General features: G+C 39.8%; 1 protein-coding gene across 3 annotated transcripts in view; it reads left to right on the top strand.

Moving 5' to 3' along the window:
• The window catches only part of DPF3 (double PHD fingers 3), a 245,479-nt gene that overhangs the window by 103,933 nt on the left and 120,503 nt on the right, over positions 1–21,043 (top strand). For all 3 annotated transcript variants that reach the window (XR_013999029.1, XR_013999030.1, XM_081140395.1), the window contains exon 3: positions 20,281–20,388. Coding sequence is in view for 1 of the 3 variants with exons in the window: in XM_081140395.1 (XP_080996521.1) it covers positions 20,281–20,388 (108 nt within the window). In the remaining 2 variants the exon portion in view is untranslated. The remainder of the gene's footprint in view (positions 1–20,280; positions 20,389–21,043) is intronic.

Raw genomic sequence — 21,043 nt, 5'->3', positions numbered from 1 at the left:
TCACTCTTGACTGGTGTTGGGCATGGGAGCCACAATGTGGGGAAGGGCCTTTAGCCCCCCAAGGGGAGGCTGAGGACAGCGATCTGCATCTTTTACTCTTGTTAGTGTAGCTTAGTTATAAGTTGGGAACCTGCAGTCACATCTAGGCTTGAGGCTTAGCTTTGTAATCAAACCTCTTTTCCTCAGGTTCCTCATCTGTAAAATGGGGACGATAATAGTACCTACTTCAGGACTTTGTCAGGATTAAGTGCAGATAGTCATTAAAAAAGCTCATAACATTGCCCTAGCCAGTGCGGCGCGGTGGTCCTGGGGTTCGATTCCGATCAAGGGCACGTACCTCGGCCACAGGTTCGATCCCCGGCCCTGGTCGGAGCATGTGCGGGAGGCACCCAGTCAATGCTTCTTCCTTCTTCCCTTCCCTTCCCTTCCCTTCCCTTCCCTTCCCTTCCCTTCCCTTCCCTTCCCTTCCCTTCCCTTCCCTTCCCTCCCCTCCCCTCCCCTCCCCTCCCCTCCCCTCCCCTCCCCTCCCCTCCCCTCCCCTCCCCTCCCCTCCCCTCCCCTCCCCTCCCCTCCCCTCCCCCCTCTCTCTTCTTCCCTCCCTCCTTTTCCATCCACTCTGAAAAGCAGTATTCTCGCTGAGGATTTGAAAAGAAAAAAAAGCACATAGTATGTGTTCCGTTGTTGAATGGAGCCCTGGCTGGTGTGGCTCAATTGGTTGGAGCATCCTCCCATGTGTTCTGGTCAGGGCACATACACAGGTTCGATCACTGGTGTGGGTGTATGAGAAGCAACCAATTGATCTTCTCCCTCACATTGATACTTTTCTCTCTCTCTTCCTCTCTCTAAAACCAATAAAGTTAAAGTTACTCTTAAAAAAAAGACCAATGGGTAGAGATTAGGGAGACAACTAAAACTTTGTATTATGATCAATTTCAAACCCATGCATACAATGAATCTCCGTGTATTTATCACCCAGAGCCAATAATGACCAACTTATGGCCAATCTTGTTTCATTTACACTCACCTCCTTCCCTCCTTGACCTCAGGTTATTTATTTTTTAATCCTCACCGGAGGGGATGGAGATATATATACATATATATGTATATATATGTGTGTGTGTGTATAATTTTTAAAAAAATTCTCAACTGAGGACATATATTTTTTCCATTGCTTTTCAGATAGAGTAGAAGGAGGAGAGAGAGAGAGAGAAACACCAATGTGAGAGAGACATATCCATTGGTTGTCTCCTGCACGTGGGATCGATCCTGCAACTGAGGTACATGCCCTTGACCTGAATCAAACCCGGAACCCTTCAGTCCACTGGTCTAGGCACTGAGCCAAAGCTGTTAGGGCTGGAGGATATTTTTTCCATTTTTTTTTTTTTGGAGAGAGGGGAAGAGGGGGTGGAGAGGGAGAGAGAAACATGGACATGAGAGAAACACATGGGTTGGTTACCTCTAGCATGTGTCCCTACCTGGGTGAGGATCAAACCTGCAATGGAGGTAGGTGCCCTTGACTGGAACTTGAACCCGTGACCCTTTATCTGTGGGCTGAAGCTCTAACCAGCAAGCCAAACTGGCCAGGGAGACCTCAGGCTATTTTGAAGCAAATCAGATCTGTATTTTTTTTTTTTTTGGTTTGTAAATGTTTCAGTATGTATCTCTAAATGGTAAGGGCTTAAACAAACAAACCAACAATAGTTATCAAAGCTCAAAATTAACAGTAAGACTTTAATACCATTAAATGTTTGGTCAACATTTACTTTGTTTTTCTGTTGTATCTCCACGGTGTTATTACTGTAAATTGGTGGTTAGGTCTAGAGACTTGCTCAGATTTAGGTTCAATTTTTTGGGCAAGAACAATTCTTTTTTTAAATTTTTTTTATTAAATATATCTTTATTGATTTCAGAGAGAGAGAGAGAGAGAGAGAGAGAGAGAGAGAGAGACAGACATCAATGATGAGAGAGTCATTGATCGGTTGCCTCCTGCATGCCCCCCACTGGGGATCAAGCCCGCAGCCCGGGCATGTGCCCTGACCAGGAATCGAGTGGAGATCTGGATCATAGGTTGATGCTCAGCCACTGAGTCACGCTGGTCAGGCAAGAACAATTCTTAAGTGGTGTTGTGTATTTTCATCGGAAGGCTTGTGCAGCCCAGTTAACTCTCTTTTTCTGATGTTAGCAGCCCTTGATGATAATTGCCTCGATCCTTTATTCCATTAAGGGTCACAAAAAGGTGACATTTGATTTGAGGCTCTCATTATTTCTTCATTTATTAGCTCTACAACTTCTACAAAGAGAAACATCTCATTAAAATTTTGGTAATTGTTAGGTACAGTTCACATATGAAAGGCAGGATAAATAATTTCCCCCCTTTATTTACCAGTTTTCAAAATAATGAGTTGGTTCCCTGGTATTCTCCAAAGGGGATCAATAAGGCTATTTTAGTTTTTTTGAGTACCACTGTGAATTCACAGGTTTAATCATATTGGATGTATTTTTAATCCATTGTAGCTGTTATTCTGATTGATGCTTAAATTGACCCATCTTTGGCCAGGAGGGGTTTTTGCCAGTGCTGGTATTTTGAAATAACTCCACTAATTTCTGATAGCTTCCTTGCTATCCTAACAAATGTTTTAGACCCATCTTATACACTTACTGCCCCAGACCTGCAATCAAACAATTTCTCTAAGAACCCCTGTTTCCTTTTGTAGGAATTACTATTTAGAGATGACAAGCTGGTGGTGCTCATTGATCCATTGTTTCTATGACTTTTTAGTGAGCAGAACTAAGAAATATAAATTGTTTTATTTTTTAAAGAAAAAATACAGTATGAAATTATACTGATAGTTCCATTTAATTCAGTTTGACACAGTTTTTCCTCAACTATCTTAATTTTGTATCTCCTTTCTCCTATACTAAAAAAATCCTGTCTCTTAATGATGCCAACATAATTACTTGTTTTATCCCATAATATATACACACACCCGTATCAGAATAAAATGAGACTACCAACACTAAGATTTCTGAAAATGGTTTAAGATTTTCTTTTCTTGCCCAGCCGAGCGTGGCTCAGAGGTTGAGCTTCGACCTGGGATCCAGGCGATTGGGGTTTGATTCCCGGTCAGGGCACATGCCCGGGTTGCAGGCTCGATCAATGACTCATCATTGATGTTTCTATCTCTCTCTCTTCCTCTCCTTTCCTCTCTCTGAAATCAATAAAGGTATATTAAAAAAAAAGATTTTCTTTTCTTTTTGTCCTTAGGCTATTTCCTATTAAGAATGTAGAGACAAGCCCCGGCTGGGTAGCTCAGTTGGTTAGACCATTGTGGCAATACGCCAAGAATGTGGGTTCTATCCCTAGTCAGGGCATGTATAAGAATCCGCCAAGGAATGCATAAATAAGTGGAACAACAAATTGATGTCTCCCTCCCTCCCTCCCTCCCTCCCTCCCTCCCTCCCTCCCTCCCTCCCTCCCTCCCTCCCTCCCTCCCTCCCTCTTTCTCAAATAAATAAATAAATAGATAGTAAAAAATTAAAAAAGAATGTAGAATCAAATTACTGTGTTTTAAGGTCACTTGAAATAGTTTCTTTGTGTGGTTGTGCTACAAACTTAGTTAACACACTTGGGTTTATTTCGCTTTCACGTATTAGGTATTGCTTTTTTTTTATTTTAATTTTACATACTTTCTTTGTACTTCTAATTAACTTTTATTTTGAAACAATTATAGATACAGAGGAAGTTGGCAGCATAGTAGAGAGAGCCCCTATACCCTTCACCCAATCTCTCCCAATGGATACATCTTATGTAACTATAGTACAGTATCAAAACCAGAAACTTGACATTGGTAAAATGTATGTGAATAGTTCTGTGCCATTTTATCACCTGTATAAATTTGTGGAAGTAGCACCATAATCAAGATACAAAACTATTCCGTCACCAAAAAGATCTCCCTCAAAACTACCCTTTTATAATCACACCTATCTCTCCCTCTCATTATTTAAATCTTTCTATCCTCCCCTATTTATAATATAGTGTCTTTAAGCATTTCCTCTACATAGATTGAAACCACATCAGACAGTATTATAATTTTTGTTTCAATTATCAAACAACTTAAAAAACTTGAAGTGTCTCATATTTTTACTCTCATTCTTTCTTAATGTTCCAAGGTTCCTTTTTTAATTATGATTCCTTCTGATTAAGTACTTTCTTTAGCCATTGTTTTAAAGTAGGTCTGCTAGTTACAACTTCTCTTAGTTTTTTTTTTAACATGTCTTTATTGATTTCAGAGAAAGGAAAGGAGAGGGGGAGAGAGAGAACCATCAATGATGAGTCATTGATCGGCTGCCTCCTGCACGCCCCCCATTGGGGATCGAGCCCACAACCTGGGCATGTGCCCTGACCAGGAATTGAACCTCGATCTCCTGGATCATAGATCAATGCTCAACTGCTGAGCTACACCCGGCTGGGCAACTTTTCTTAGTTTTCCTTCATCTGAGAATAGCTTAATTTTTTTTTTCTTTATTCCTGAAGGGTATTTTTCTGGTTATAAAATTCTGGGTTGACAGTCCTTTTATTTTAGCACTTGAAAATTGTCTAGCACTTCCTTTATGTCATCATGATTTGTAATGAGAAATCTGCTGTCATTCAAATTATTTCCCCTTATAAGTGAGATGTCATCTCTCTCTTGTTGCTTTTGAGATTTTTTTTTTTGCCTTTAGTTGTTTTTTTTTTTAAATATATCTTTATTGATTTCAGAGAGAGGAAAGGAGGAGAGAGAGAGATAGAAACATCAATGATGAGAGAGTCATTGATCGAGCCCACAACCTGGGCATGTGCCCTGACCGGGAATTGAACCCCGATCGCCTGGATCCCAGGTCAACGCTCAACCGCTAAGCCACGCCCGGCTGGGCTGTCTTTAGTTTTTAGGAATTTGATTTTGATGTGTCTTGGTGTGGATTTCTTTGTGTTTATCCTTTTTGGAATCCATTCAGCTTATTGAGTCTGTAGGTTTATGTCTGTTGCCAAATTTGGGAAAATTTCAACCATTACTTCTTAGAATACATTTTTAGCCCCACTCTTTTTCCCCTCTCCTTCTGGGGCTCTACTGACAAATGTTAGATCATCCTGGGGGATCTCATAAGTCCCCCAGGACATTCTTTTTCTTTCTCCTCCATTCTATTTTCTCTCTGTTGCTCAGAATGGGTGATTTCTAGGGTTCTCTCTTGAAGTTCACTACTTCTGTCCTCTGTGTTCTGCTGTGGAGCCCTTCCATTGAGTGTGTTGTGTGTGTGCTCTTCAGTTCTAAAATTTCCATTAGGTTCTCCTTTATATCTTCTATTTCTTTGCTGAGACTTTATATTTTTTCATCTGTTTCAAGCGTTCATAATTGTTGAAACATTTTTATGATGGCTACTTTAAAATCCTTGTCAGGTGATTCTAATATTTGTGTCATTTTGGTATTAATATCTATTGTCTTTTCTATTTCAAGTTGAGGTTTTCCTGGTTCTTTGTATGAGTGATTTTGATTGAATCCTGGACATTTTGGCAATAACGTTATGAGACTTAAGATTTTCTTTAAATCTTTGTTTTTATAGACATCCTCTGACACCATGCTGGTGAGAGAAAGGGGGTGCCCCTCATTACTGTAAGATGAGTGTGAAAGTCCACTCAATCTCTGACATCCTGATGGGGGAGGAATACCTTATTATTGCTGGGTGGAGTTGGAAAGTCAGTCTCCCCACTAGGCCTCCGCCAGTATCACCCTAGCTGGGAGGAGGAAGGTGGCTGTTGCCTTATTACTGTTCCCTGTAGCTTCCATTGATTCCATGGGCTTCCAGCTCCTTAGTCAGTCTTCTCTGACACCAATCTAGCAAGTACGTTAGGATGCCCTACGAGGCTGTCCCTTTCTTGATCCTTTGGATAGACAGAGTAGGATTTTATTGGGGCTTTTTTTTTTTAAGTCTACATTTGTTGGTGTTTCTGGGTTGTCAGCTTTTCCAGAACCTAGTCTGGGATATATAAGGCAAAAGAACACCCAGGGACCTTGGATCCAAAAGTTTCTAGTAGGTCTTCCTTGTTCTCTTTACCTTTCAGCATCATATTTTTATTGTATAAACAATGTCCAGGAGTTTTAGTTGTACTTACTCCATCTGTCCAGAAGCAAAAGTACCTGGGTTTCTTTTTCATTAAAAAATAAATTTACAGCTTTATTGAAGTATAATTGACATACAATAAACTGTACACATTTAGCATGTACAATTTGATAAATTTTGACATGTTCATACATGCAAAACCATTACCAAAATCAAATAATATATCCATGATGCTCAAAAGTGTCCCATGTAACCCCTGCCTTCTGACCGTCCTTCTGCTTCCACCTTCAGCAGTGATTTTCTGTCTATGCTGGAATCATACAATATGCATTTCTTCTTTTTTTTTTTGGTAGGGATGAGGGTGTGACTTCTTTCACTCAGCATAATTATTTTGAGATCACCCATGTTCTAACATGTATCAATAATTCATTCTTTTTTCATGCTGAGTAGTATTCCATTATATGGCTGTAAAACATTTTGTTTATCCTTTCATCTATTGATGGATATTTGGACTTGTTTCTAGTTTTTGGCTTTTATAAATAAAGTTGCCATAAGCATTAGTGTACAAGTCTTTGTAAGGACATACACTTTTATTTTTCCTGGGTAAAGTACCTATGAGTATAATGGCTAGGTGGTAAAGAAGGTGTATATTTAACATTTTAAGAAACTACTAAGCTGGTTTTCAAAGTAGTTGAATCATTTTACATTCATGCCAGCAATATACTTGAGTTCCAGTTCCTCCATATTCTCACCAACGCTTGGTGTGGTTAGATTTTTAAAGTTTTAACCATTCTAACAGTTACATAGTTGTCTCTCAGGGTGGTTTTATTTTGAATTCCCTAATTAACAATGATGTTGAACATCTTTACATGTGCTTATTTACCATCCATATATGTTCTTTAGTAAAGTGTTAACCTTTTGTTCATTTAAAAATTAGATTGCACCCAGTGGGGCGTGGCTCAGCGGTTGAGCGCTGACCTAGGATCTGGGAGAGTGTGGTTTGATTCCTGGTTAAGGCACATGCCTGGGTTGTGGGTTCAACTCCTGGTTGGGGGTGTGCGGGAGGCAGCCCATCAATGACTCTCTCATCATTGATGTCTCCCTCCCTCCCTCCCTCCCTCCCTCCCTCCCTCCCTCCCTCCCTCCCTCCCTCCCTCCCTCCCTCCCTCCCTCCCCCCCTTCCTCTTTCTGAGATCAATGAAGATATATTTAAAAATAAATAAAAATTAGATTGCTTGTTTTGATGTTACTAAATTTTTATAATTCTTAGCTGTAAAAAGGAAGAAAATTTTACCCTTTGCGACAGCATGGATGGACCTGGAGAACATTATGCTAAGTGAAATAAGCCAGCCGGAGAAAGACAAATACCATATGAGTTCACTCATATGTGGAATCTAATGAACAAACTGAACTAACAAGCAAAATAGAGAAAAACTCATAGATAGCAGGCAGACAACTCTGGTTTGGGGTTGTTGGAGTGGTGGTGGAAGGATTGAGTAAAGAAAAAAAAGAGAAAGAACTCATGGACTTGGACAATAGTGTGGTGATTGAGGGGTAAAGGAAGGTGGAAGAGTACATGGAATAAATGGTGATGGGAAAAAAATAAAAAAATATTTTTTTATACTTCTTTATATATTCTACATACAGACCTTTATCTGATATATGCTTTGAAAATATTTTCTCCTAGTTTGTAGCTTGTTATTTTCATTATCTTAACACTATATTTCAAAGAGCAGATATTTAAAAAAATTTAAGCCTAGTTTACCAGTTTATTTTATGAATTGTGATTTTGTTGTATTTAAGAAATTGTTATCTTAACCCAGGTCAAGGTTGGTTTTTTCCCCTAGAAGTTTTATAATTGAGGTTTTATATTTAGGTCTATGATCCATTTTGAATTTTATTTATTTATTTATTTTTAAAAAAATTTTTAATTTTTTAAAATATATCTTTATTGATCTCAGAGAGAGGACAGGAGAGGGAGAGAGAGAGATAGAAACATCAATGATGGGAGAGTCATTGATCGGCTGCAGCCCGCAACCCGGGCATGTGCCCTGACCGGGAGTTGAACCCCGATCGCCTGGATCCCAGGTCGACGCTCAACCGCTGAGCCACGCCCGGCCGGGCCATTTTGAATTTTTTTTAATATGGTGCAAGGTGTAGATTCAAATTTGTTTTTTTGCAGATATATATCCAATTGTTCCAGCATAATTTATTGAATTATGAATTGCCATTGTACCGCTGTCAAAAATTAGATGGTCACATGTGTGCAGATTTATTTCTGGACTCTCAATTCTGTTTTACTGATTTGTCTATCTTTACACTAATATCTCACTGTCTTGATCATTGTACTTTTATAATGCATCTTGAAATCAGATAGTGTTAGCCCTCCAAATTTGACCTTCCTTTTCCAAGATATTTTGGCTATTTGAACTTCTTTGCCCTTCTGCATGAGTTTTACAGTCAGTGTGTCAGTTTCTACAGAAATATCTGGGATTTTGATTGGGATTGTGTGGCGTGTATAGATCAAGTTGGGGAAAATTGACAGTTCTCAATATTGCCTTCCAACCCACAAACATAACACGTCCCCATTTATTAATATCTCCTTTAATTTTGTCCCATCAATACTTTTTTTTTCAGTATACAAGTCTTTCACATTTTTGTCAGACTTATCTCTAAGTACTTAAAATATTTTTGATATTACTGTAAGTGGATTTTAAAAAATTTAGATGTTGGATTTGTCTTTGCTAGTATAGAGAAGTACAACTAATTTTGTATATTGATCATACATCCTGCAACCTTGTTAAACTCATTTATCAGTTCTAATAGCTTTCAAATGATTCCACAACATTTTCCACATAGTTGATTATGTTGTTAGTAAATTAAGAAAACTTTTCTTTTCAATATCAATGAGTTTTATTTTACTTGTCTGTGGCCCGAATGTCCAGTACAATGTTAAGTAAAAGTGGTGAGAGAGGAAGCATTCATTGTTTCATTATTAAGGAATGTGTTAGCTGTAGGTTTTTTTATAGTTGTTCTTGATCAGGTTGAGGGTGCTTCTATCTAGTTTGAGAGTTTTAAATCAGTAATGGATGTTGGATTTTGTCAGCTGATTTTTCTGAGTCCATTGAGATGCTCCTGGGATATTTCTTTTGTGGTTTGTTAATATGATAAGTTATATTGATTGATTTTTAAATGTTAGACTGACATTGCATTCCTAGGATAAACCCTACTTTGCCATGATACATTATCCTTTTTTATATATGCTCAGATTGACTCTGCAAAAGTTTTATTGGAGTTTCTTGTATTTTATGAGAGATACTGATCTATAGTTTTCTTGTGTCTGTATAGTTTGGATATCAGGGTGATATTGGCCTCATATAAGGGATTGGGAAGTATTCCCTCTTTTCAGTTTTCAGGAAGAATTTATGTATGATTGGTATTTCTTCCTTAAATGTTTTGAGCATTTACGAGTGAATCCATTTGGAACTGGCAATTTCTTTCTGGGAATGTTTTAACTACAAATTTAATTTCTTTAATAGATATAGGGCTAAATATTTAGGTTATCCATTTTATCTTGAGTGAACCTTGGTAGTTTGCAACTTACAAGGAATTTTTTCCATTTCAGCTAAGTTGTTAAAATTAGTTGCAGAAAGTTGTTCATACTATTATTATCCTTTTAATATCTGTAGAATCTGTAGTGGCAAATCCTGTTTTATTTCTTATATTGGTAATTTGAAAAAACATTTTTTTTTAAACATATCTTTATTGATTTCAGAGAGAGGAAATGATGGGAGAGAGAGATAGAAACATCAATGATGAGAGAGTCATTGATTGTCTGCCTAGCCTGCAACCTGGGCATGTGCTCTGACCGGGAATCGAACCCCCATCTTCTGGATCCTAGGTCAATGCTCAACTGCTGAGCCACGCCTGGTCGGGCGGTAATTTGAAATTTTTTATCTGATCAGTCTGACTAGATGTTTACTAATTTTATTGATCTTTTCAAAGAAATAGCTTTTGGTGTAATAGATATTTTTCAGTTTTTTTCTGACTATTTTATAGTTTCTTCTCTGATCTTTAGTTCCCCCCTTTTTTCTATTTAGTTGGATTTAATTTGTTCTTCCATTTCTTATTTCTTAAGATAGAAACTGAGGTCATTGCTTTGAAATCTTTTTTCTACTATAGGCATTTAAAAAGATAATTTCTAAATATAAATACTGTTTTAGCTTTATTTCATAAAATTTGATATTGTGTCTTTATTTTCATTCAGTTCACACATTTTCTAATTTCCCTTTTGATTTCTTCGTTTACCCATGGATCATTTAGAAGTGTGTTATTTAGTTTTCAAACATTTGGGTGATTTTCAAAGATACGCCTGTTATTTATTTCTGATTTAGTTCCATATGGCCAGAGTATGCTTTGTATGACTTGAATCCTTTTCAATATCCTGCGACTTGTTTTATGGTCGAGAATATGGTCTTTCTTAGATAAATATTTTCTTTGGTCTGGAAAAGAAGGTGAATATTCCTATTGTTGGAATTTTCTGTAAATATCAATTAAATCAAGTTGGTTGATAATGTTGCTCAAATCTTCTGCATCCTTCCTGTTTTTTTTTTTTTTTGGTCCATTTGTTCTATGAATTATCAAGAGAGAGTATTGAAAATTTGACGATAATTGTGAGTTTGTCTATTTCTCCTTACAATTCTATTAGTTTTTACTTCATAGATTTTGAACCTCTGTTTAGATGCATAAATATTTAGGATTGTTATGTATTCCTGATAAATTGATCCCTTTATCATTATTTAATGACCTTTATTTCTACTGATGTTCTTTATTCTGAAATCTTTCTCTGATGTGAATATAGCCATACTAGGTTCTTTTAAAAATTAGTTTCAACATGGTGTATCTTTTTCCATTCTTTCACTTTTAATATATTTGGATCTTTATGTCAAAAGATTTTTATTTTTTATAGGCAGTATATAGTTGTGTCTTGCTTTTTTAATGTAGTGTGATAATATGCTTTTTAAATTGGTGTTTAGACCATTTACATTTAATGTCATTATTGTTATAGTTAAATTTAAGTCCATCATTTTGCTGTTTCCCATTTATCAATCTGTTCCCATTTCCCTCATTTTCTTCCTTTTTGAGGATTAATAGAATTTTTATGATTTCTATCTCATCTTCTTTGTTGGCTTATTAACTGTAACTCTTTGTTTTGTTAATTTAGTGATTGCTTAGTGTTTACAGTATGTATCTTTAATTACGATTTAACTTCAAGCGATATTTTATTACTTAATTAATAGTATAAATACTCTACAAATCTTACGGCGGTAAACAGAATAATGCCCTCCTACCCCAAGGATGTCTACATCTTAATCCTGAGAACCCTTGAATATGTTCCCTTATATGACAGAAGGGACTTTTACATTGCAAAAAGGATCTTGAGATGGGGAGATTATTCTAGATTATCCAGATGTAACCATAAGGGTCTTTATAAGAGGGAGGCAGGAGTGTTAGAGCAGAAGATGTGAAGCAGAAGTTTAAGTGATATAATAGAGAAAGGAGTCACGCCAAAGAATGTAGGTGGCTTCTGGAAGGCAGAAAAGGGAAGGAAATAGATTTTATCCCAGGGACTGCAGAATGAATGCAATCCTGCTGACATCTTCAGTGAGACTGATTTTGGATTTCTGACTTCTAAGATAACAAATTGCTATTGTTTTAAGCGTCTCAGTTTGTGGCTGTTTATTATAGCAGCAATAGGAAACTAATGCAAGTAAGTGTAGTTTTATTTTTCCCTTGTTGACCTTTTTGCAACTGTTATTGTATATTTTATTTTTACATATAGCCTTAAACCTTATACTACAATTGTCTTTATTTTTGTTTAGTCAATAATCCTTTTAAAAGTTTTAAATAATAAGAAAAATATGTAATTGCTTATGTAATACTAACCCATTTCTGATGCTGTTCATTTCTTTCTATAGATCTCTTTCTGTGTAAAACACTTTCTTTAACGTGTTTTGTAATGTTGGTCTGCCTATAATTCTTTCAACTTTTGTATGTCTGAAAATATCTTTAGTTTGTCTTAGGTTTTTTGTTTGTGTTTTCATTGCTTTTCAGAGAGAGTAGAAGGGAGAGAGAGAGAGAAACATTGACAGGAGAGAGACACATTGATTTATTGCCTCCCACTGGAGCCTGGGCTGGGCTGGAGCCTGCAACTGAGGTGTGTGCCCTTGGTCAGAATTGAACCCCAGACCCTTAGTCTGGGGGCTGACACTCTAACCACTGAGCAAAACCAGCTAGGGCTGTCTTAGGTTATTAAAAGATTTTTTGCTGAGTATAGAATCTAGGTTGACTAATGTTTTTAAATTTTCTTTCAGTATTGTAGCGATGGTGAGTGAACCACTGTTTTCTTGCTTGCATTCTTTCTGATGAGAACTCACCCTTATTTTTGTTCTTCTCTATATAATATATGGCTCCTTTCTCTGGTTGCTTTTAATATTTTCTCTTTATCAGTGTTTTTTGGTGATTTTTATTATGATATGCCTTGTTATAGTTTTCTTTGGGTTTCTTGTGTTTAGTTTGGTTGAACTTCTTGGATGTGCAGGTTTATAGTTTTATCAGATTTTAAAAATTACCAGCCATTATTTCTACACATACTTCTATCTTCGCTTCTGCCCTTTCCGAGACTTCAGTTGTTCATATATTAGATTGGTTTAAATTGTCCCACAGCCCACTATGCCATTCTTCTTTTTAAAATATTCTCTTTTGCCTGGCTGGTGTGGCTCAGTGGTTGAGCATCGACTCATGAACCATGAAGTCATGGTTCGATTCCCAGTCAGGGCATGAGCCTGCATTCAATCCCTCATGGGGGCGTGCAGGAGGCAGCCAATCAGTGACTCTCTCTCATTATTGATGCTTTTATCTCCCTCTTCCTCTCCCTTCCTCTCTCTGAAATCAATAGACATATTAAAATAAATAAGTAACACTTTAAAAAGTTCACTTTTTTCATGGGTTTTACTTTGATAGTTTCTATTGCTGTGTTTTCAAGTGTATTAAACTTTTATTCTGTAATGTCTAATCTGATGTTAATCACATCCGGCATGTTCTTTTATCTCACACATTGTAGTTTTCATTTCTAGAAGTTAAGTTTGAGTCTTTTAAAAAATCCTTTTCTTTTTTTTTTTACCCTGGCTGGTTTGGCTCAGTGGTTAGAGTATCGGCCTACAGACAAGAGGGTCCCAGGTTTGATTCCTGGTCAAGGGCACGTACCTTGGTTGCAGGTTCAATCCCTGGCCCCGGTCGGGGCTTATGCAGGAGGCAAGTGTGTTTCTCTCTCTCATTCTCTCTCTTTCTCCCTCTTTCCCTTCTGCTCTCTCAAAAAAATCAATGGAAAAAATATCCTTGGGTGAGGATTAAAAAAAAAAAAAAAAAAAAAAAATAAAATCCTGTTTTTTACTTAACTTTTGAACATATGGAAAGAAACAATAACTTTTATTTATTTATTTATTTATTTATTTATTTATTTATTTATTTATTTATTTATTTAATATATCTTTATTGATTTCAGAGAGAGGAAAGGAGAGTGAGAGAGAGAGATAGAAACATCAATGATGAGAGAGTCATTGATCGGCTGCAGCCCACAACCCGGGCATTTGCCCTGACCGGGAATCGAACCCTGATCGCCTGGATCCTAGGTCGATGCTCAACCGCTGAGCCATGCCCGGCTGGGCAAAACAGTAACTTTTAAAGTTATTTTTGCTAATTCTAACATCAATGTCAGTTCTGGGCTGGTTTCAATTGATTACTTTTTTTCCTTATAGATCATTTTTCCACCTCTTTACATGCCTTGTAATTTTGGATTGGAGGCCAGACATTGTGAATTTTACCTTGCTGGGTGTATATATTTTTTATTCCTATAAGTGTTCTGGAGCTTCGTTTTGGGGCAGTCAGGTTACTTGGAAAGTGTTTGATACATTTTTATCTTGCTTTTAAGTGTTCTTAGGTCGAACTGGAGCAGTGCTTAGATTAGGGCTAATTATTGTGCATTAGTGAGGCAGACCCTTCTCTGGGCTCCACCAAGTGAGTTGGGAACCCTGAGGTTTTTGCAACTTGCTGGTGGTAACAGACTATTTCCTGCTGCTGTGCACACTAGGCACTGTTACTTCTATTCTTACCAGGTAGTTTTTTCCTCAAAAGTGAGTAGTTTCCTCACAAGCATGCACTAATCAGTACTGAGCTGAATACACAAAGGGGAGTCTGTGGATCTCAACAGCTCCTTGGTGCAGCTGCTGGACTCCACCTGTGTTCCTCCTCCTTGTGTTACAATCTGGAAACTCTCAATCAATATGCTGGGCAGTTGTAGGGTCCATTTGTTTGTTTCTAGTATCTCGGGGATCACTGTCCTTCAGTGTCTTGGAAACTTTCGTTTCATTTTCCCCCCCTTTCTTATGGTTTCATGGGGGAGGGTAAATCTAGTCCTTGATACTCCATCTTAGCCAGAAGCAGATGTTTCCTTTTTTATTTTAATATAGTTTTACTTTATAATCATATAAAATATTTACATGGTTCTAAATCAAATCTATAAAGCATAGTATACTCAGAGAAAGTCTAGTCACTGTTTCTTAACAGTTTCATAATAGTCCTTTGTGTGGTTATACTATTGTTTATTTAACCAGGTCCCTATAGATGGACATTGGGTTATTTCCAGTCTTTTTCTAGTATCAGAAATACTACAGTGAACACACATTTTTTGTATTTTTGCATGTGAGTCAGTGATATAGATTCCGAGAAATGGAACAGCTGGATCAAAGGGAAAATGCATGCACAGGTTTGCTAGATATGCCAAATTCCCTTTAATAGGGTTAGGCCATTTTGCATTCTTACAAGTGGTGGATGAGATTGGTAGGCATATTCCTAACGGAAGAATATTTTAAGAGTGCAGTAGAATGCTTCATGGAAGGGTGAAAGCTAGAATTTTTGAAATAGAGGCTGGGGTGGAGGCACTTGTCTGGGATATTGGAGGCGGTGTTTGTATCAGGTGAGAGTCAGCCCCCAAAACTTCTAAGCTCCCTCCTCACATTATAATCCTATTATTCTTTTAAAATTTTTATGACACAGGTATAACAGCTTGTGAGATACCTCTTTCCCACTCTTCATGCCCTGCCTAGGGGCTTGTTGCTCATCCCTCCAGCTCTCTTGATTTGGTCCAAGTTGACATTTTGAACCACAGACATTAATGGAGCACCTATTATGTGCTGGGCCCTGGGAATATAAATGTAAGATTTGATCTAGTGCAAAGTTCCTTATGTGGGAGTTTTTCAAACTACAACTGGTGAGTGTGTGATACTGTGGTTCAGTAGGATTGGGCTGGGGCCCAGGCATCTGCCCTTTTCAGTAACTGATGCCGTTCTGATGCCCAGTCTTCGTGAAGAAGCCCTGGCTCAGGAGCAGGTGTAGTCACTGCCTCTTTCCTCCAACTCCCATTTCTCTCTAGTTCCTTGGCCTCTCAGTTCGCTCTCCTTCACACACAAGTGAGTGGATGGGTTGGATGGTTGGGATGCAGGTGACACCTGTCCACTTCTGGGACAGAAGGTGAACAAATCGGCATAAGTTACAGGATGGTAGATTTTGCTTCAAAAGAAGGGTAGGGCAATACTCTGTAATAAAAATTGGCCAATGGTGGTAAGTCTGTCCTGTGAAGTAATGAGTTTTCCATTGCAAGGTTCAGTGGCAGCTGTGGGTTCACCTCTCAGAGATGCTATGCTGTAGGGAGAGCCCTTTCCTGAGTGAGCTTGAACTGTCACCACTCAGCTCTGGTTGGGGGAAGAGTTTATTACAGTTCGTCTTTTCAAATTCTCTTCTTATCCCATATCATCCTTCTTTCCCTTTTCTGTCTCATTTCATCTTCTGAATTATTTTTTTAAATATATTTTTTATCCTCACTAAGGATATGTTTTCTATTGCTTTTCAGAGAGAGTTGAAGGGGGGGAGAGAGAGAGAGACACATCAGTGTGAGACACAAAGATTGGTTGCCTTCTACACGTACCCCAACCAAAACCGGGGATCGAGCCTGCAACTGAGGTATGTGCCCTTGGCTGGAATTGAACCCAGGATTCTTCAGTCCTCAGGCTGACTCTAACCACTGAGCCAAACTGGCTAGGGCATCTTCTGAATTCTTAATAGTTCATGCTGTGCCTTTAAAGATGCTCATGACACTAAGTATTCACCTGCTGAACTTGAACAATACTGGTAGCAAGCAGTTTGTAGTCTGCTTATCATACAGGCATCAAGTCCATCATGCTGAATTTTTCTCTGGATTATGTCCTCTCCTCTCCCCCCAGCAAGTGTGTGATTTTCTCTGTGTGTGTGTGAGATGCTTGCACATGAGTTGTAACTGGCATTGTATACCTCAAAGTAACAGAAAAGCAGTTGCTTAGTGGAGTATGAGAATGGAGGGATAGCTGTGGCCTTGGTTCCCAGGGAGGGCTGGTCTGCCCTCTAGTCTCCCTTTCCCTCCTCCATATCCCCCCAGCCCCAGGCTCATTCCTTCAGCTTAATTTCCCAGGCTATAGCTGTGACTCCACCCTCCTCCTGCTCTCCCTCCTCCCTCCTCCCTCTACCACACACATGGGCTTTGAGTTATGTGCCTCCTGTTCTAATGAGATAAACAACATAACTCTCATGGGGCTCTGTTCATCCCTTTATAAGTGGAACTCCAGGGCTGAATGCATAGTTCCTATAAAGGCACCCTGGTGCCTGTCAGCCTAGGGTGGAGGGCAAGGAGGGGGGGAAAGGAGCTCCCAGAGAGTTCTTGGGGCCATTTGCTTGTTGAGATGAGGTGGAGTCAGAGACCTCAAAGGGAGACCTGTTTCCATTCTCGTGGCTAAAGAAGCAAAGAGCAGCATGGACATGCGGGTGGGAGGCCTTGTCATGTTACATGGGCATGGAGTCCAGACTTGTCTAAGGCAGCTCGCATAATAATTCCTAACTGACATTTATACAAGGCATCATTGTTATAAAGAGCTTCTTGAATATAAGCTAATCCCCATGACAGTCCTTATAAGGTAGGCGTTATTAACACCCTTATCTTACAGGTGAGGGGACAGCCTCAGAAAAGTGTGGTTGATATTTCTCAAGGTGACAGGGAATGGTGGTGTGAGGATTCATATGCTCTTCCTCTGTACTATGGAGCTTTTCTAACCCATCAGGGAAGATGAAAAAATGAAATAAAACTGTCCCCTCTTCTGGACATTCAAACTGCTTACTAAAATTGCCCCTCCCAGGATAGTGGACCTGCAGCCATAAGTTGAGTAACCTGAGGCTGCCTTGGTGCAGCTGACCAAAAAGTGCACTTACCACACTCTCAAGAACGGCATAAGACCTAGAAAAATGTTGATATTTTGACCTCTTGTCACTTAGACCTTTTGAGAGTACTAGTCTTGACCAGTTCCTTCCCACTCACCTGTTTTTGGTCAGGTTGGAAATACCTTGAAGCAGCCTGTGGGGCAAGAAGGAGCTTAAGGTACAGAGACTACTGTGCTGGGCTGGGCCTGGGCTCAATTCTGAGCCCACCTTCTGGGGTCCCTTTTGGATGGTTTGGATGTGGGTAGATGAGTCTCCTGGAGCCAGGAACAGCAGGGACAGTGGTCATTCACTTCCTGCATTTCTGAGTCTGGTTCATTTCTGGTTGAATTTATTTGATAAGTATTTCTTGAAGTACCTGCCAGGCACTGTGCAAAATGTTGGGATACTTGAAATGGACATGGTTCCTGACATTCTAGATCTTATAAAACCAGTAGGGGAGATAGTCTAGTAAGCAGGCAATTAACAACAACACCTTGGGGGAAACAGGGACTCTTGGGATCCTACTGGGAAGGCCATTAAACCAGTCTTGGTACATCTAGGTAGTAACTAGATGATGCTTAGACATCCAGAGGTTCTCATTCAGACATTGGAGTGATCTATAAGGTTCTTAAAAAGTAGATTGCCCAATTTCCCTACTTGCCTACATTCAGATTGGGTAGATCTGGTATGGATTTTGGCTCTTGGTATTATTAAGTAGTTCTTCAGGTGATTTTTGGTTTTAGCCTGGATTAAGAACCTCTGACCCAAGATGAGTGGGGATTGGTGGGACTAATTCTGGGACATGGAGTAGCAGGTCAACCTGTGTACTTAGCTTTCACTGGGATATACTAGCTCAAGAGGTGGCCAAAACTTTTGGAAGGGACTGAGAATTAGTGCATCATCCATTCAGAAATTACAGGGTCAGAGATGATATTGCCCTGGACTAAACCACACCAGAAACACCAAACTATTCCCCAGTGATTCCTTCCCTCAAAGAGAGGTCAAAACTGGACCTCCGTGGGAGGGAGAGCAATCTTACTTTATTTGATTAATCTGGTCTTCTGTATATTAGCACAAGTCTGGTTCCCAGAGCTCAGGGAGCTCAGAGCTTCAGGGTCCCCCTACTGTTCAGAAGCTCATGAAGGTATCAACAAAATCAAGTATTAAGTATTAGGATGACTCTTGTAAATGACAATCCCTTAGCTCGTAGTAGCCGGCTCCATCACCCTCAATGGTTTCTAAGAATCAAAAGGGGAGGGTTAGGGACCTCCAACTTGGTCACAGCTGTGTAACCTATGGGAGCAACTTTGTGATTAAAACAGCTCACAAAGAGAATTTGAAAATTTTGGTTCGTTTAGTGCTGAAATAGTTACCTCTGATTTGGACCCAAACCAATAAATGGGTAGTGATGACTAGTAAAAATAAAACAATAAATGGATATATAGCAATGAAATTTCTTTTGATTTTATTTTTATTTTGTGCAAAAGGCAAAAAAATGAAGCCAGTGTCCCTCTTAACTTTTAAAGGCCCCTCAAATGGCAGAAACATGGGAATATAGCCCCGGTGTTTTCTGAACCCCATGGTTCTCGGTTTAGGAAGTGACCCTCTCACGTGAGGTTACCTGCATCTAATAGTTGTCACATGCCATATTTATCTACAGAGGCTGACTTGTGACCCCATTTAAAGTAAAGCTGAAACATATTCATTCAGCAAATGCTCAGTTTGATTTTTCTATGTATTAGGTACAGTTCTGGTTCTGGGGATTCCGAGAGGAGCAAGTTCCTTTCCTCACCAGCCTTTTCACTTTAGCAGGGGTGGATTAGTTGGCTGCTGGTTTATTTTGGGTGCATCAGGTAGTTTTTTTAGTCTACAGATCATCTAACCAACCTTGAGCCCCTTCTCCTTCTTCCCCTGGCCTCTACCCCCTTCCCTTTTCTCTGGAATAGACCATGGTCTAGTGTGGGGAGTCCATGTTCCTCCAAGGCTTCTGGCTGCCATACTATGTGTCACAGGAGCCACAAGAGTGTTGCCTGATGAGCAAGAAGGCTCCTCATGGATTATTCCTCATGACAGATGAGGCTGGTGTGGAACTTTGGTGCCAAGGGCCAAATCTAGATGGAGACTTGTGAGAGACGGATGAGGTGCATAAGCCCAGCCACAGGACTCCTGCCCATTTCTTTCTGTAAGGCCCAGGCAGGTAGGCGGGGAGATACAGGTATGCTGGCTCTGCAGGTGTGGAGCCCAGTCACAGAGCAGGCTTATATGCTGGTGGAGGTTGCACAGGGCTCCCTTTGGCTTGAGCGAGCTGCCAACAGCTAACTGGGTGGAGGAAGCCAGGAGGTAGGAGGTCTGGCTCCTCGATCCTGATTCCTTGTAGTGTTTTCCAATCTAGCTGTCCATAGATAGGCTGACTGACTCCTGCTGCTCTGCTTTGAAGGGAACCTGCTTGACCTGGACAGACCGCTAGTTGATGGGCAGTAGCTGGAGATGCAGTGCTTTGGAAATACTTTGGTGAGGTTGAATCTGGAAAGGTCTCTCTTGTGGCCCACAGGTTCCTCTGATCTCCCAGGGCAGGAAAATAGAACTGGTTTTGGTAACAGCGATGGTTTCTTTTTGGCCTGGGCTCACTGAGACAGCATGGTAGAGCAGGCAGAGCAAGAGTCTTGGGGTCAGATGACCTAGATCCTGCCTTACCTCTATCATCTACCAGCTGTGTGACCTGGACAAATCACTTCACCTCTCTGGGCTTCAGTTTCCTTTCCCTGTGAATAAGAGGGTTAGGGTGGTTTGCTAGGCTGCTTCCATCATGGAGCCTTTTAACCTTTACATTGTCTCTGTCCACAGGCCTTGCCCCGGGCCAGCTGTACACATACCCTGCCCGCTGCTGGCGTAAGAAGAGACGATTGCACCCCCCTGAGGATCCAAAGCTGCGACTGCTGGAAATAAAACCTGGTCAGTACAGCCTGGAGCTTGGCCGGGCCCATGATGGGAGAGGTGGGGAGTACTGGGCTGGCGCAGGACAAGTTTTCCAGGAGACCAACATGCTTACATGATGTTCAAAGGTGTGCCTGCTTTCAGATATAAACATGTTCGTGTGTTCACCAGAGCCTCTTTCCCCTCTGGTGTCTTGTGTCTTTCCCTTCCTTTTGTCTCCCTCTTGCCACGCAGGGGGTAGAGCAAGCAGGCACAGGGTGGGAACAGGCCAAGAATGAATTACTTTCCCAACAGAGCAGAAGGAGCTGCAGCTCTTTGGGTCAGGTAATACCTTCCTGTGGTTTTAAGTAAAGAAACCCTGTCCTAGGTTGCATGTTTCTAGAAGGAGAGTGTGTTGTGTACTGTTACCCACCCTTACTGTGAATGAACTTTAGGAGCATCTTACATGATGAAAGGGCCATTCACTGAAAATAGAGCCATCTTGGACATGGAAATGGAAGAGTTTGAGTTAAAAATTTTCCTACAGGCAATGCTGATTGCTTTGTGGCTATGCAGAAGGAATTGGTTGGTTTTCTTTCTTTTTTTTAAAATATGTTTTTATTGATTTCAGAGAGGGAGAGGGAGAGAGAGATAGAAACATCAATGATGAGAGAGGATCATTGATCTGCTTCCT

This window comes from Miniopterus schreibersii (genome assembly GCF_964146895.1).
Source record: "Miniopterus schreibersii genome assembly, chromosome: 1".
NCBI classification, from domain to species: Eukaryota; Metazoa; Chordata; class Mammalia; order Chiroptera; family Miniopteridae; genus Miniopterus; species Miniopterus schreibersii.
This window is presented reverse-complemented; position numbering and strand designations above follow the sequence as displayed.